This window comes from Saccostrea echinata, unplaced genomic scaffold, assembly GCF_033153115.1.
Source record: "Saccostrea echinata isolate AGI-Se365-2 ecotype Australia unplaced genomic scaffold, CSIRO_AGI_Sech_v1 ptg000022l, whole genome shotgun sequence".
NCBI lineage: Eukaryota > Metazoa > Mollusca > Bivalvia > Ostreida > Ostreidae > Saccostrea > Saccostrea echinata.
Window position 1 is genome coordinate 12,691,044 of NW_026889771.1, and position 16,525 is coordinate 12,707,568.

At 35.6% G+C, this 16,525-nt stretch overlaps 1 protein-coding gene across 1 annotated transcript; it reads left to right on the forward strand.

Annotated features, from left to right (window-relative positions):
* Window positions 1-457: 457 nt before the first annotated feature.
* LOC133190726 (uncharacterized) lies at window positions 458-16,219 on the forward strand. The gene is made up of 23 exons (XM_061326412.1): window positions 458-1,082; window positions 2,726-5,775; window positions 7,148-7,189; window positions 7,318-7,449; window positions 7,542-7,635; window positions 7,734-8,143; window positions 8,264-8,489; window positions 8,691-8,782; window positions 8,864-9,014; window positions 9,183-9,539; window positions 9,631-9,749; window positions 9,889-10,119; window positions 11,037-11,207; window positions 11,365-11,525; window positions 11,764-12,094; window positions 12,178-12,568; window positions 12,719-12,858; window positions 12,973-13,111; window positions 13,281-13,519; window positions 13,635-13,812; window positions 14,119-14,555; window positions 14,678-14,936; window positions 15,163-16,219. Exons 1-23 carry the CDS (start codon window positions 458-460, stop codon window positions 15,681-15,683), a joined length of 8,496 nt encoding a protein of 2,831 aa, XP_061182396.1. The 3' UTR covers window positions 15,684-16,219.
* The last annotated feature ends 306 nt before the right edge of the window (window positions 16,220-16,525 follow it).

A 16,525-nucleotide genomic window follows, 5' to 3' on the forward strand; every position in this document is an offset into this window, starting at 1 on the left:
TCAAGAAGTGTTAACTTTTGCTATGTTCTATCAAGCTGGAGGGCGTGGTTTCATCACTCAAAGGGTAATAGCATTTTTTTTTTTACCAAATGTTTCTCGATGAATCAGATTAAACTAATTCACATGGAAGTACGTCAAAATGTAAAATGGATGGAAATGCATTGCCACCGTTGCAAAACTCTTCCAATAAAATATGACGTGTCAATCAATATATCAAAAAAAACTTTTTCCCCTTTGCACTGTATCATAACTCACAGGAGACGTGCATCTTTTTATTTTTCACAATATTAATACTTATATTTGCAATATTTTACCACTTTATACTTAAAAGCTCTTTAATCCATTTTCTTTATTTTCTAAGCCAAATTATCATTGTGACACCTCGCTTTGTGTTTCGTTGACATGCATGAAATGTAATTTGTTTTGCAAGGTGTAACATAAGGAAAACAAGAAGGGAATGTACATACATGATAATTATATTACAGTCCTATCCATTTCCCCTGTCTTGGCAAATGATGTTCACTTGACGTACATAGAGGATGACGTCACTCTAATCACAGGAGTATCTCCAAAAGTTGGCTCCAACGTCAATTTCGGAATTTACTCACATTGGTGTCTAGGAAATATCAACAAATGCTCGAGTGGTATAACTATCTCTTTCTTTCTCAAACCGAGGCCAGCAAATGAAACCTCATCGGAGGTTGTCGTTATAACATCTGGGGGACATTCGTACCTTTCTGAAGGGTTTTACCTGAAGCAAAGATACGGCGATCAGTATGAATTTGGGATTTCTAAATCGGAAAAAGTATGGAAACAGAGTTTCCGACTTCTCCCAAATCTGTGGAGCAACATCTTCGCCTCCTGGAACGACAGTGCAGGGTTGCAGATCTACGTAGACAAACATCTTCTGAAAAAGGATGTACCCGAAAAGAGAGAATACGAAGGAGACAGTTTCGACCCCTTTTCCGAGATTGTTATCGGACAGAATACAGAGGGAAACGCCATTGTAGACCAAGACTTGTTTGATGTCCAGGATATTGTCATTTATGATTCCGCGAAAACCATTGAGGATTACCCTATAGGTGACAACGATTTCTATTATCACATATTATATTTCATAAACAATATTGAAAAAAAAAAGAAAATTAAAACAGAAATTTTCATTTATGCCGGTAACAATCATTTGTAAAACAATTTTTACAAAAAAAAACAAAAAAACAAAAAAAAAAAAAAAAACAAACAAACAAACAAACAACAAGGCCAAAATAAAAAATATCTTTGTTTCCCTTAACGCGACCGACCCAATTGAAACGCGCCGACTGGAAAGTTTTTTTCATAAGATTATTCCAATAATTTTTTTTATGTTTATCAACTTTTATAAAATAGAATTCCATCAAAATCCGTTTTTATCAGAAATTCTGATTTTATTCTGTGATTGTCAAGCGTTTGTTGGAAATAAAATGGCGCCCACAATATGTGGTCACGGAGGGTTAGTTCGTGTTTTAAAAGAAAGGTGACGTATCAACCTTATGCCTTTAGCATATAAGAATCCTACACTCTTGAAACACTTTGTTAATAAAGTGTAATATACAATGACCTATGAAGAGTGTGTTGGTTGTATTTACTAACCTGTCTTAAAATTAAGGTACGTAAGACCCGTAGGCCCTCCTCATGACACCCCTCATGTGCAGACAAGGGCCCACATTGTGAACACACCAATCAATTTTACTGCGTTTTATTTAATTTGAGCTTTGATCTTATAAACAGTTCATCAATGTTCCTTAATCCTATATTTACAATATGGGACAAATTAAAGGAGTTGTAATTATGTCTGCATATTTCATCCTAATATAGAATTCAAACGTCCTTTCTCCATGCCTTTTATTCATGGGTTAAACTTCAAGACTTTGACGTTGTGTATGACATTTTATCATTTTTAAATATGGTTTGTCTCAATTAAATAGTGTTAACATACTTTTTCCAAATAGATTTGAAATTATGATACAAGCTCTGTGTATTTTTCTTCAAGGCTCTTGAAGATTGGTTGTTCCTTTGATTTGAATTCCTTTGATAATTATTGGGACAACAGCATTTATTTAAACATTTGTCTAGTGAAGGGCTCCAAATTTAGAGTTGTACGCGGCACTTTAGGCCATTGAGCTGTAAGGGATCTTTTTTGTGCCAGTATCTACTGCGACATTGGACCTAATTTTTTTGGTCTCACTTAAAGAACAGGTCTCAACGTCCCCCATTGGGATTTGAACCTGCAACTTAGAAATACTCCTTACTTCGAGACTCCACAACGAAATGCTCTGGAACCACTGCATATTTTGAAGCCCTGAAAAACTACGTATACACTCTGATGTCCAGTCTTTGCGTACCCGAGAATCTTTTAAACAGATGTATTCAATTTCAACAAATTTACTCTGGTATGAGATATTTCGATTGAATACTAGTAATAGCTGTGAATAAATTCATCTTAAATGTTGAGTCTAAACGGCATCTGTATGGTATTCTAGCTGTTAACAATTCGCTCTCTTTTTTAAAGTATCATTCCATTCAATTTTATGTATTTTCAAAGCTGCTGTCAAAAAAAATTATTTGCCTACCTACCTACCCAACTTGGGATTTTTGGGTCGGGTTAGGGGAAACAAGATATTTTTAATGATGGCCCAACAAAACATTAATAAGTTATAAAACTCTGATAATAATCCATTAATTGCAGATGATAACAGTTATTACCTAGGATGTCGACTACAAACAACAGATGAGGGTTCATATCTAGATTTGTCAGCATCTAAAACTGCAGTTAACGACTGCAGGGCACATTGCGAAAGTCCTGTTATAGAAATAAGCCCAACTAAAAAGTGCAGATGCTTGAGTCTTGGTGTTTTAGAGTTGGCTGTCACAGACGAACGATGTACTTCCGGGTCAGAGGTCGGTAAACTATATTCCGTGTCGGGATGGACAACAAAGCACGACTATCGCATGTCGGTTACAGTAGAACCACTTCATAATCGTTCATATACCAAACCATTTGAAACTGTTCGCATTGAAATTGAAACAAACTTTCAAATTTTACAAAATTTTCAAGTTCAATTTGGAGATGGTGTAAGATTAAACACAAAACAAAAGGTTTTAAGTCATTTTTGGAATTCTCAAGGTGTTTTCAATATCAGTGTTTCCGCATCCATTGGTAAAATATCGTTGACAGAAAATATATCCTTTGAGGTGAAAAATGTGGATGAAGGAATACCTCCAGAAATGACAGTTGTATCGGCGACTCATTCGAAATCTCAATTATCAGCTGAATATGAACTATTAGTATTCGATAATTACGACACAAAATGTACATTGTCATTCGGAGACGAAAATTACTTCAGTAGACAACCCCAACATGGTTACCTTTCCGCAACACATGTAAACCATACGTATACCTATTATGGGCAATACCTCATCAATTTCAACTGCTCAAATAACTACGGAGAAACAACAAATTCGACTGCATTTATTTCCGAGTTATTTGACATTCCATTTTTATACCACAACAGAGAAGACTCTTTTTTGTTCAGAATACACGGTCAGAAAAAGTACCTGGAGACTCTTACTGTTCTTCGCAATCAAGAACAAAGACTGGAATCCACAGTTGAGACAATTGGAATTCTGGTTAAATCCTCAGATTTATTACCATACGAAAACCTAATCACCATTAAAAGTGGAGACAGGACCCTTATTAATCGTATCTTCTATGTACAACATCTAGTAGAAGAGGCAACAATAACACCAGTAAAAAGAAATAATGCCTGGCATCTTACAACGAATATAACTGTTCAAATCCCTGCCGGATTGGAAACATTTATAAATTGTTCCTTTGGTGTTGGTGAAAACTTTATGTTTTACGTTGCTCAATCAGAACAATCACTTGGGATGATGTTTGAAGTGGAGTATCCTTCTCTCGGATACTATCCTCTCATTGTGGACTTGTCCAATGACATTAGTGTATCGCGCGCCGAAGACCTGATATCGGTCGAGGTTCCTATAGTATCCATGAAACTGACCACAAGTCAATTAATAGACAAAACTCTCCCAGTGGTATTAAATGTGGATCTGAATGATAAAATGTTAGGGCCAGATAAAGTAGATTTCATAATTCGACACGATGACGGATATACTGATGACATCAGCTACAGAAGTCCGACACAGAGTTTCACAACTTTTCAAAATAAACATATATATGAACACTGGGGGATATACACGATCTGTGTAACAGCAAAAAATCAAATAAGCGAGGTCTTCCAGTGTGTTGTAGTCCAAGTTGGACAGAATCTTACGCATGTAGACTTACAGACTTCCACATATGGTCGTGTTTTCATGAATACCTATGCAAAAGTTAACATCACTAGTTATACTGGATCCGATGTTACATACGAAGTAGATTTTGGTGATGAAAAATTTACATTTACAGATCGTCAATTGGAAAATGGAACTGTTACAGGAGGGGGAAGTGATTCAAATACAAATGATAAAAGTTTAGAATCAAACAGTACATTGACAAATGCAACATCTCTGGAAGATTCCAAAAACAGCACAGATATTTTAGGAAGGGTCGTCACTGCGATTATTGATGTCATTTCTACAACTATGTCAACACCATCTAAATCACTGACAGAAGGAACAACACCGACCCCTACAAAAAGTCCTATTCGCAAGAAAAAGTTTGTAGAGTCACCAAAATTCTTTGCTGTTCGAGGTTCAGATGAGGTCATAACTGTTGGTCACTTATATTCAAAAAGCGGAAGATATCGTGTGAAAGTAAAAGTGATGAATGCTTTCTCCACGGTAAAGGCGGAACTTTGTCAAAGAATAATAGTTGATGACGTGGACGATAAGAACTGTGAAAAGCCAAAAATAGATTTTGCAAACATCCAGTCTACCTTTGCACGTCCCATACAAAGAATTCGCTCTGAAGAATTCAACATTACAGTTACGTCAGAATCCTCTTGCGTATCGAGTGGCCAGTTCACGTATTCTTGGAAAGCTGAGAAATTCAACAAAGGAAAAAAGGAACCAATCAAGGAAGTTTGTTCTATGGAATCTACCGACAATGTTTTGGTTATTCCGGCAGTATATTTATCTTATGGTCTCTATCGACTAACAGTCTCTGTGGCGCCAATCGGTCATAGTCTCAGAGTAGCAGAAAAGTCTGTATTCCTTTCTATTGAAGCTTCAAATCCCTACGCCGAAATAGCTGGAGAAAAAGAAACCGATTTCCTTATATACGCCAATGCTGTTTTTGATTTGAATCCTTCTCGTGATCCAGATTTGGTTACAAACAACACAGCTGGGTTAGAGTATGATCTACTCTGCATAGCAAGCGACGACTTTAAAGAGGCAAATGGTCTTCCATTCCAGCAGATAGAATCACGATCGACAATGATTTACCAAGATATAATTTTCAAAGAGACTACAACCAATCCTATAAGGCTGTACGATTATAAGGACTGCTTTATAAATGTTGAAAATATGACAAATTCCATTTCAGTCTTTGATGGACGCTTGTCTTTTCCAGCAATATATTTCGCTTCAGAGGAGTTTGTATTCAAATTGTTTGTTTCAAAAGAAGGTCGAATGAATACTACGACGCAAAGAGTGAAGATCAAATTGACCAACTCCACGGACATTTCTGGCCAGTTAAAAGCCATGGAAAGCATCAAGGACGCTGGTAGTTTACTGAGGGCTGTTGCCGTAGTGTCTGGAGAGTTTCTGTCTGGCGGGGTTAGTAGCTGTCGATGCATTGCTTGCTTACATATGCTATTTATGAGTTATCGTAACAAAATTCGTATATAACTCAGTTATATATGCCATTTACGAGGGTCATTCAAAAAGTTCGTAGACTTTTGTCATAACATTTTTATTTAATGTGATATTATAACCAAAATTTGTAGACATACTTTAACAATAAATCCAAGTTATTTGAATTAAAAAATTCAACTATACTAGTATCTTGATAAATATCCAAATTGTTTAAACTTTAAAACTGCGAAAATAGGGTTACGGAGCACGGTCAAAATTGAGTAATTCTCTAACAATACACTTAATTATGCCAATATTTATATCTCTAACAAATGACGCTTAAACGAAATAAAATTTAAACGTTCAAATATACTTTTGTTTTATAATGTTAAGTACCAAATTGTAACGTTTGAGAGAAATTAATTTCAGGAGACAGATAGACCTCTTTGAAAAAAGCGAAAAAAGGTGAGGTTAAAGGACGTCACAGAGCAGCAAGTAGCGATATAATTTTGTTTCGCACTCCGGAAACCTCTAAATAAACTCTTGAAATGCTGGAAAAACCAAGAAATATAGCAGAAGTGAGTCGTGCATTTGTATATTAATGGTAAAGCCAGTGTTCGGGTGCTAGAGATTTTGACATCGGATAAGGTACGGTCTGTGAGGAAACAGATTTTCATTAAAGATCTGGTCAAAAGACTTAGTAATGTCATTGAAAGTGATATGTGGCATCATTGTTTTGGAACTTATAAAAGCAGAGTTACACAGTAAAGAATTTGAAAAGACTGACAAACTAACTTATGCTACTCGAACAATTGTTAGCAAACTATGTGTCAAGTATTATGGAGGCCTTTTTAATGAGTTAATAAGGCGCTACAAACCTTGTGAGAAATGTCAAATGACGAGGGAGAGTAATAGAGTAACTTTTACGACTTTTTTTGACAATACAATTTAGTTAAGAGTGCTCCGTGGTGACACAGCATGCTGAATTCAAATTAAATAATATGAGTTCTATGGAATTAAATGGAATGAAACTTAACACAACGACAAAATAAATATGTTTGCACTTGAAAATGCGTTGATTATAAATCTTGTAAAACTTATATCAGGCGATATTGTCTACGTATTTTTTGAATGACATGAACTTGAATTAAAATTATTTTAAAAGTAGATAGAAGAACATGTTGACGTGTTCTCTTCACTTTCCTATTTAAAAAAATATTTGGAAAAAAGTTTGAAACAAACTAGCAAATTTGTTGTAAAACTATTACAAAGTTTCAAGTTGATATATATGTATACAACATACACATTCAACGTCTGAAACAAAGGATTACTAAGAATTGATGTTATTGATTAGGGTAATGACACCAGTGACGACAAAGAAGAAGAATTGACAGAGGTAAGGATTTTACTTTACAAAATGTAATTTCAAATACACAAGTAAATGTTATTGTTTTTATTCTTTAGAACTAATGCCTGATACTTTTTTTATACGCATCTTTGAACTTTCATAATTTTATTCTCTAGGTCCGTGCATTTATGACAAATTTGATCGATAAATTGGCTGATAAGGCAGAGAATCTTGACCAGTGCAAAGGAATGGCAAGTGCAGTGGCTGATCTAACGTCAAATCCTGACCAGACCAGTTCTACCGCTAGGGTAACAATTAATTTAATTTTAACCATGAATATATACTAGTATACGTTGAAAATAATGATTGGTTTGATTTGACAATGTTATTCATTTTTCAGGCGTCTGGAGGCAGTGCTGTCAATAAAAGTATGAGTACGATGAAAGGCAAATTTGGAAACGCCAATTATGATGCTGTAAAAGATGCCTCAGCAAGTAGGTCTACACATAAAAATCTTTTGATGTACATGGATTTCTAAAGGAACAATGTATTTCAAAGGATTTAACATAATACTGTTTTATGTTTTCCATAGGCGCTGTATCCGGAATGAGCAATTTGTTACCAGTGGAAGATAAAGCGGAAGTAGCAGCAAAGAATCGTAGAAAGAAGCGAGAAGCATCTCAGAATCCCTCACCACTCATAGGAGACGGCAACACTCAAGAACTCGACTCATATGACCTTATAATGAAGGAAGAAGACGCAAATCTTCATCGATTCTTTGACGATTTGTATGAATTCGTGTTCATATTCAAAAAGGCCTTCCGGCGAGCCGTTAAAAATTTCTTTGAAATAATGTGGATCAACAAGGAAGCAACTTTGACCGACGCAGAGAAGTTTTTTCGGAATGTTATAATCGAATGGGAACCATTTGACGTCGAGAAATATTTGCTAAAGTATTGTAGACATGAAAAATCCGAACTTGATAAAGAAAAATTACGGGCAGTATGTATAATATTCTTCCTTCTTTAATTTGTTTTAAATTCGAAATTTTTATCTCAACATCAAACAAATGTTTTGCAATTTTTTGCCGAACATTGAGCCCGATATCTCTTGCACATTTAGGATAAAGATGTTGCAACTGCTAGCACTGGAGCTGTTGATTCTATATCGGGACTTTTGCTGAATAAGATGGAAGCATCCAGAAGACGTAGACGAAGAAGATCGCTTCCAGGAAATGGAACACAAGAGGAAGCGGAAATAGAGGGAGAGGACAACCTCGAACAAGAATGTGCAATAAATGCCCCAGGAATGGGACTTGGTTTAAAAAACATAGATCCTGATAAACCAGGTTTGCACTTTAAAGAATCATCTAGATAGACGTTTACAGAAATTAAAACTTAATTTAGATTAGCGATCGATGTCAGTGAAGTAATTAATACCTCACACTGGTTTTAGTTTTATACAGATTTTAAAACATGAATGTTAAAAGAAAACACGAACGATAAATCTAACAAAAAGACTTTAAATCATATTATTGTCGTTTTTTTAGGCCCAGCACAAATGTCCTCAAGTTTTGGAAGTTTTGAGATACCAGAAGGAGTTATACCAAAGTCAGCAGATGGCGAGGGAGTTGGCACTACTGTAAGCGCGTCTTTATCAAACTCTGTTTTTTCTCAAATTCATTGGTTAAAATTTCTATAAAATATTTTTTTTATTTTATAGCTCGTCACCACCAAGAATAATCCAAAGACCTGGGGCTCTAACTCCAATGGAATTCAATCTTCTGTCCTATCCCTAGATCTGTCCGGAAGTGGCGGAGGAAGTAAAATGAAAGTAAACAACACGAAGGCACCGATGAGACTTATGATTCAGGGTGAAAATCAAAATGTTACATTCCATTCTTGATTTCAGATATCGGTTTTAAGCCTGTTAATTTAGATTTAATAAACATAAAATGATGAATAAATTGAATTATATTATACGGTATATGAACATCAGTCTATGCGGGTAATGCTTCATTCTGTAATTCTACTTTAAAAAGGCAAAGCGGAAGATGTGCCAGAGCCAAGCCAATGGATGTTGTGCGTTCCAAGGGGTGTTTCTCCGTTAGATGCAACTCAGTGGAATAATCATCCCATACCAATTACCGAGAATGACACAGCACTTCACTTCCTGTTGTGGCCTGATAATAAAGGAGACAGATTCAATGTCTATTTTAAGCACGAAAATCCACCAAATGCTACTCATTATGACTTCAAGACTTCAATGCCTCACGATCCCAGCGATTTCCCGGGTGTTAAAGATCCGCAAGTGTTAAATCAACTGATTCATACATTCTACCCTCCACAAAATATGACAAAATTGAATGGTTCCTACTGGGTTAGCATTGGCATCGCAAGTAAGAGATATTTATGTCCTCAAGTTAATATATAAATGCGAGTAGTCCTAGAGACGTGATTTTAGCATACTACATTTTTTGCTTCGTGTAGAAACTGACGTCGATTTTGGAAACAGTGAGACGTGTTTGAACTACTCAACACAAAGTTTTGTGCCGAGTTGTAAATTCTGGGATGAAGAAACAGAGACATGGAAAGGAGATGGCTGCAAGGTACTTACCAAAATTTATTAAAATGGTCACTGATACGAGAAATTATGTTAGTAGTATACGTTCTAAATTGCCTCTTTGTCTAGAACGTCCTCATTTGCTTTATACTTTATTTGGATTAAAAGTAATGAATTCGTTGCAGGTTGGTAATGGTACCACAAAGTGGAATACCGAATGCTTGTGTACACATCTGACTTCTTTTGGTGGAGATTTTGCAGTACCTCCCAACACGATTGACTTTTCCAATGTCTGGGCCAAATTTGCCAATTTGAACGAGAATGCTGCTGTTTTCTCCACTGTCGTAGCCCTTATTGGTGTTTACATTATTTTGCTGATCTGGTCCCGGTATATGGATAAGAGGGATATTATAAAGGTATCAAAGAAGATTTATTCAGGATTTGTAAAGAGTTACGAACAAATTTATGCTGCAAAAGAACCAAACTATTATTACTTGTATATTATGCTCAATGCATGGACCTTTTTCCCCGTTTGGGCAATTGTACTGTATTCAGGGTTATTTTCGCCCTGTTTTTTGGGCCAGTTTTAAATTCACACAAACACAGTTTTGTCAACAAAATCTTGTGTCTTTTTGAATTAATTTGCCCTCTTGTGACGAAGGCGAAAATTTCCCTGTAACCAGTATTTACTCAACCCATTGGTATATTTCTACAATGGAGATTACTTACAACCCTTTTTGTAGCAAATAATGTGAAGTTGTAGTACATGAAGCGTTATACAACCATTTTTCGTCACCACAATCAATCAGAGGTTCGCTATGGTGTTTTGGCATCTAATAGAGAAATAAAAATCTCTGTGTGAGAGTGATTAAACTTAGAGCAATAATGGCAGAGAAATACATATAATTTCAATATTTGTTATTTAATTCTATCCTCATTAATAACAAGTAAGTGTTCTCTAAATCAGTTTTTGTTTATTTATTGTTTAACGTCCCTCTCGAGAATTTTTCACTCTTATGGAGACGCCACCACTTGTCGGTGGAGAGCTACAAATTTTGACCTATACTCGGCACTGAGGGCCATTGAGCAGTGAGGGATCTTTTTCGTGCCAGCACCTACTGCCACACGGGACCTCGGTTTATACGGTCTCATCAGAAGGACCGGTCTCTACGTCCCACAGTGGGATTCGAACCCGCGACGTAAGGATCAACTCCTTACTCCGCGACTCTTCTCTAGATCAGTAAAACCTTTATTACTACACATGATTACTACATTCAATAATTAGTTGAATGAAATACATATTTAACATTGACATTTAAAATTTTGGTATCAGTGGGGCGCAACACCATTAGAAGATAATCTTCCTTCGGATAATTATCACTACCAGATGACAGTGCAGACAGGAGTTCGTAAAAACGCATCTACAACATCCAAAGTCAGCTTCATAGTCTCAGGGGAGAATGGCGATAGTGGTGTAAGAAGGTTATATGATGGTCATAGAAAGGTAGGTAATTAGGATTTCAGGCAGTTGACCTAGGGCAAATAAGCTCACACAATTTCTACCTTTGCATATTTTTTTTTTTTAAAAACTCTTGAAACTTTATAAAAGAATTTAGTGCAAGTCTTGATTTAAAACATTTTACATATTTTTTTTCTTTCAGGAACTAGAGAGTGGAAGTATTCTTAACTATATCTGTAGTGTTGAGAGGCCTCTTGGGCCTCTAACTTTCATGAGGATCTGGCACGACAACAGTGGCAAAGGGAAAAAGAAAAGTTGGTTTCTGGATCAAGTTCAGATAACAGATCTTCAGACTGGTGACAGGTACATAGAAGGCTACAAAATAATGAATCAATAAACTTAAGATTTTGCGTGTTATATCCCTTTAATTTATAAACATGTTATTCTTATGAATTTTTATCGAATCGAAACAAGGTATATTACATCACACATTACATCACATGGAACAAGGTAAACTAATTTCAAGTCAAACTCAGATGAAAAATGATTTACAACACAAAGTCTTTGAATTTTAAATTCGTCTTTGAATTTTTTTTTCTAGATACATATTCCTGTGTGACAGATGGCTAGCGTTGGAGCAGGATGACGGAATGGTAGACAGGATCCTTCCTGTGGCGGGTTTGGAAGATCTAGTGGCGTTCAAACAACTCTTCAACACTAATGTCCGCAAAAAACTCTCCAATGAACATCTTTGGTTTTCTGTCTTCTCCAGACCCACGAAAAGCAGTTTCACACGCGCACAACGTATTTCCTGTTGCATGTCACTCCTGTTCATGACGATGATTACAAATGCTATGTGGTTCAAATCTGATGATAATGCCAAACAATCACAAGCTCTTAAAGTTGGCCCATTGTCATTTACTGTTCAGCAGGTACGTTGTAATTAGATGCTTAGTAACATCGTTATAAATTTAAAAAGGTTGATAGTGGATCAACAATTTTCCTTCCTTTACAGTTCTTTGTGAGTTTTGCCAGTACAATGCTAGTGTTTCCTGTGAACTTCATCCTTATCACATTCTTTAAAAAATGTCGTCCAAAACAAAATGCCGTGATAGGCAGGCATCAACAACAACCCAAGCGTGGTAAATGGAAAAACGTCACAAACGGGTCACAAATCTGGGGCAATGCGGCAATGCCTAGTCGCTGGAAGAGATTCAAGGATTACATTTCAGATCTCGTGAATTTCAAGCAAAAGGCTAAATATGGAGCAGAAGATGATGATCCAGACGAGGATGAAGCACCCAAAACACGAATTGTTGGTGTCCCAGAAGATGAAAAGGAGAAAAAGAAGAAGAAAAAGAAGCCTGGAACTCTTCCACATTGGTGTCTCTATATTGCTTGGGTTTGTAAGTATTTACATTGTATTTTGATGTCATATTTTATTCATATTAAAGTATATTATTATATAAAATCAACTCATATTTATTTGAGCTGATTTTACGTTTTATATTTTTTTCTGCCAAAGAAGGCTAATCTTGATTTACTTTTTCTACTAGTGTGTTTCCTAAGTATCACCACGGCTGGATTCTTCACCATCCTCTACAGTTTAGAATGGGGCAAAGAGAAGGCAAACGAGTGGCTTACAACCTTCCTTTTGTCATTCTTCCAATCTGTTATAGTTGTTCAACCAATAAAGGTATACTTCTGTTATGAAAAACTTTTTATATATTTGTTGTACAAATCTAAACCCGAAAATTTGGACAAATCTGTAAAAAATTGAGTTAAAAACTTTTGTTTTTTTTTTTCACAGGTTATGTTTCTCGTGGCTTTTATAGCCTGTATATTAAAGAAGCCTGCATTAGATGAAGAGGACACAAATGAAGATTTGAACAACGTGATAGCAGCCCACGACGAGGAATTCATCGGAAAAGACAATGGGACAATAGAAGGTTTGATTAATTAACAAATACCATTTTACTTTACTTATTTATTTACTTTTTTTGCAGTAGTATCCGTATCCGAAAAAAACCCTTTCTTGTGAATACTTTATGACAAGAAGATATAGCAGACACATGTGAATATATGTGGATAATATTTGGCTATCCTTACTTATTTCAGAAATTGCAGCAAAGCGAAAAGAGGCAAACGCAGAATTTCAGCCTCCAGACCCCGCCACGCTAGAGGAGGCGAGACAACAACGGCTTCTGGAAATTAAAATGGAAGAAGTTTTGAAGGAATTGACTGCTTATATATTTTTTGTTATTATTCTATTCTTTTTGTCTTACCAGCAAAGGGACTCGGCCTCTTTCACGTATGCAACGAATCTCAAAAACACATTTACCCACAATTTTGAATCGGTAAATATTATTTTATTCTCTTAAGTAACAATAACAATAAAAGAAATCTAGTACTTTTTATAATAAAAATAATTAAGACAGCAATTTGTCTCCAAATTCTGGTTTTGGTCTTCAGATTTCTACAGTTGATCAGTATTGGGTTTGGCTTGAAACCAAATTCATTCCCTCCCTGTATGCTACTCATTACCACAACGGAACCAGAATTAGGCGCTGGTGGGAGAAGAGGTGTATCAAAGACATGACATCAAGGCGTGTCGGTATTCCTCGCCTACGTCAGCTCCGCGTTAAACCTGGTACATAGTCTATTAAACATTTGAATTGAACAGAATAATCTTTCATCAATTCCAAAGCAAGATTGTGATATTTTGAAGTTTCATTGTTTAACAATGCCAGCATTGGCATGTGCAGTCAACATTGACATGTGCAGTCGACATTGACATGGGCAGTCAACACTGACATGTACAGTCAACATTGACATGTGCAAACACTACATCTTATTTCTAAATATCAAAATTACTTCTTAATGTCTACAAAAGAACATAAATTTCCAAGTCTAAATTAAAAATTTAATGTTGAGTTCTACTTTATTTTTTCAATAGACACATGCAAAGTCAATAAATACATGCGTACCTTGATACACCATTGTCGAGATGAGTATGGATGGACGGACGACGACGCCAAAGTTTACCTTCCAGGATGGATAAAGCCCGATCCCGACAATATTACAGAACTTGTCAAACCTAAAAATCCTGGACCATGGGTATATCAAAGCTCTGTAAAACTAGCCAATGCACCGTACATGGCTACCATGTCAACATACAAAGGTGGAGGTTATGTGTATATGTTTGAGAGAAACGTAGAAAGGACCAAAAGCAAACTTAATGAATTGAAAAATCTCATTTGGATGGATGCTCATACAAGAGCAATTTTTGTAGAATTCACCGTATACAACCCAAACATTAACTTGTTTGGTTCCATGATAATGGTGATCGAGTTCTTGTCCTCTGGTGGAGCTGTAGCTAGATTGGAGTGTAAGGTATGCAGCCCCAAAACAAGAAGAATTGCTTAAAATCCTTGCATGAAAGGTAGATGAAAACTTACGTCTTATTTTAACAGCCTTGCTTCAACTCAGCATTATCATTTTATACTTCATTATAGGTGTTCCGCCTGTTAAGTTACGTTGGAGGTCTGGGCATAATGGTTCTCATTGCAGAGGTCATTTATGCTATCTTCAGTTTGTATTTCTTCATACGTTGTATCAGAAAAGTGAAGAAACAGAAGATGAAATATTTTAAGGAATTTTGGAACAAGCTGGAGTTTGCTTTACTCTGCTTCTGCATCGCTGTCATTGCTATGTATGCATTGAAACAAATACTCACCACGTTGGCCATGAAGGCATTACAAGATCCAGAAAAGGGTAAGAATTAAATATCCATTTTTGTTTATTTATATGCTCTTTCATCTTCTTTCGTAAACATGCAAACAGTATCCGATCAAAATATGATGATTTTTGATATTGTTTATATTAGTCCATACTGATAGGAAAAGTGAAAATTTTATTTAGCACAAAAATGTACCTTGTGGTTGTTTTATTTGATACTGTTGTCACTAACTATGATTAACTACAATCTTCTGATTTGCAGCGGACTATGTGAATTTCCAGTCTTTAGCTCTTTATGATGAAATGTACGGATTTATGTGTGGTTTTGTGGTATTCTTAGCCACAGTCCAATTCCTGAAACTCTTACAATTCAATAAGAAGATGGGGATGTTGGGCGAGACAGTCCAGTATGCTACGAAAGACCTCAAAGTATTCAGCATCGCTTTCTTACTTTATTTCTGGACATTCACGGCAACAGGTTTCCTCCTCTTCAGCAACGCAATGATCTCATACAGCAATGTAGTAGGCGCAGCAGAGTCCATGTTCGCGTTCACATTGGGCAGCTTTGATTTTGTTGCTATGCAAAACGCACAACCTGTGCTGGGTCCCATATTTTTCTTCATGTTTATTCTTGTTGTGTACGTGGGCTTGATGAGTATATTTTTGACCATAATTGCCGATGCATTCTCGACTGTTAAGGAAAATATGGAAGGGAAGCAAAATGAGTATGAGTTCATCGACTACTTTACCAAGAGGTTTAAACAAGTTATGGGGTTTGCTTAGAAGTCACAGGTACTGCGCATGATTCAAACAGTCAGGTTTTTTATTTCAAGAGGCTCTTTACAGATGGATCTTTGTTTTTGATTTTTAAAGCAAACAAGTCTCTAAAATGGTTGAAATGTCTCAATCTTTGTTTAAAAAATTGAAAATATAAAAAAAAACCAATTTGATTTTTTTTCCAGTTATAGCATGATAAATAAATCTTTTAATTCAAACCTTCCATGATTATATTAGCCAGATGCTGGAAAGTGTATTTTGCGTATTACTGATGCACTTTTGGTTTGTCATTTCCTCCGTTTGAATTACAAAAACAATGTTCAAGTCTGTTTAAAGCCTCCTTTAATTTTTATAGCGAAACTATTTTGTTTGCAGAAACTTAGACGACCGGCATATTTGCTGATGAAACTGGCCAACGATATTAGTATTATAATAGCTCTATTTATACATTTGTTACTTTTGTTAATTTATTGAACTGTCATATTGTTGTTGTTGTAATTAATGCCTGGAACTTCAAATAAAAATTAAGTGTATCACCTGCACATTTATTTTTCATCATTCCAAAATGACAAAAAAAAATTGCTTGTAGGATAGTCAAGGATGGATTAATTTTAAGGTCCTCCTTAAGGAGGAAACGCATCCTCATTATTATTCTTTTTAATAAACTTCTCGACTTAGTAAATCAGGACTTTGATTATAGCTAAGCTTTATTTTTTTCCTCTATTTTACACCGTAATGTAATATACAGTGTTTATGTTATCTAACAATTAAGATTAAATAATTTAATAATCTAAGTCATGAAATTTTTGATAATTCAGATCCATACATACAGTCTGTTTATCGATGTA

Bases quoted from the DNA above. Each gene is read 5' to 3' on its own strand.
- LOC133190726 (XM_061326412.1), top strand. From the start codon at position 458: ATGTACATACATGATAATTATATTACAGTCCTATCCATTTCCCCTGTC. The intron at 8,490-8,690 runs GTTTGCACTTTA...TCGTTTTTTTAG, and splicing joins CATAGATCCTGATAAACCAG to GCCCAGCACAAATGTCCTCA. The intron at 9,015-9,182 runs GTGAAAATCAAA...TACTTTAAAAAG, and splicing joins GATGAGACTTATGATTCAGG to GCAAAGCGGAAGATGTGCCA.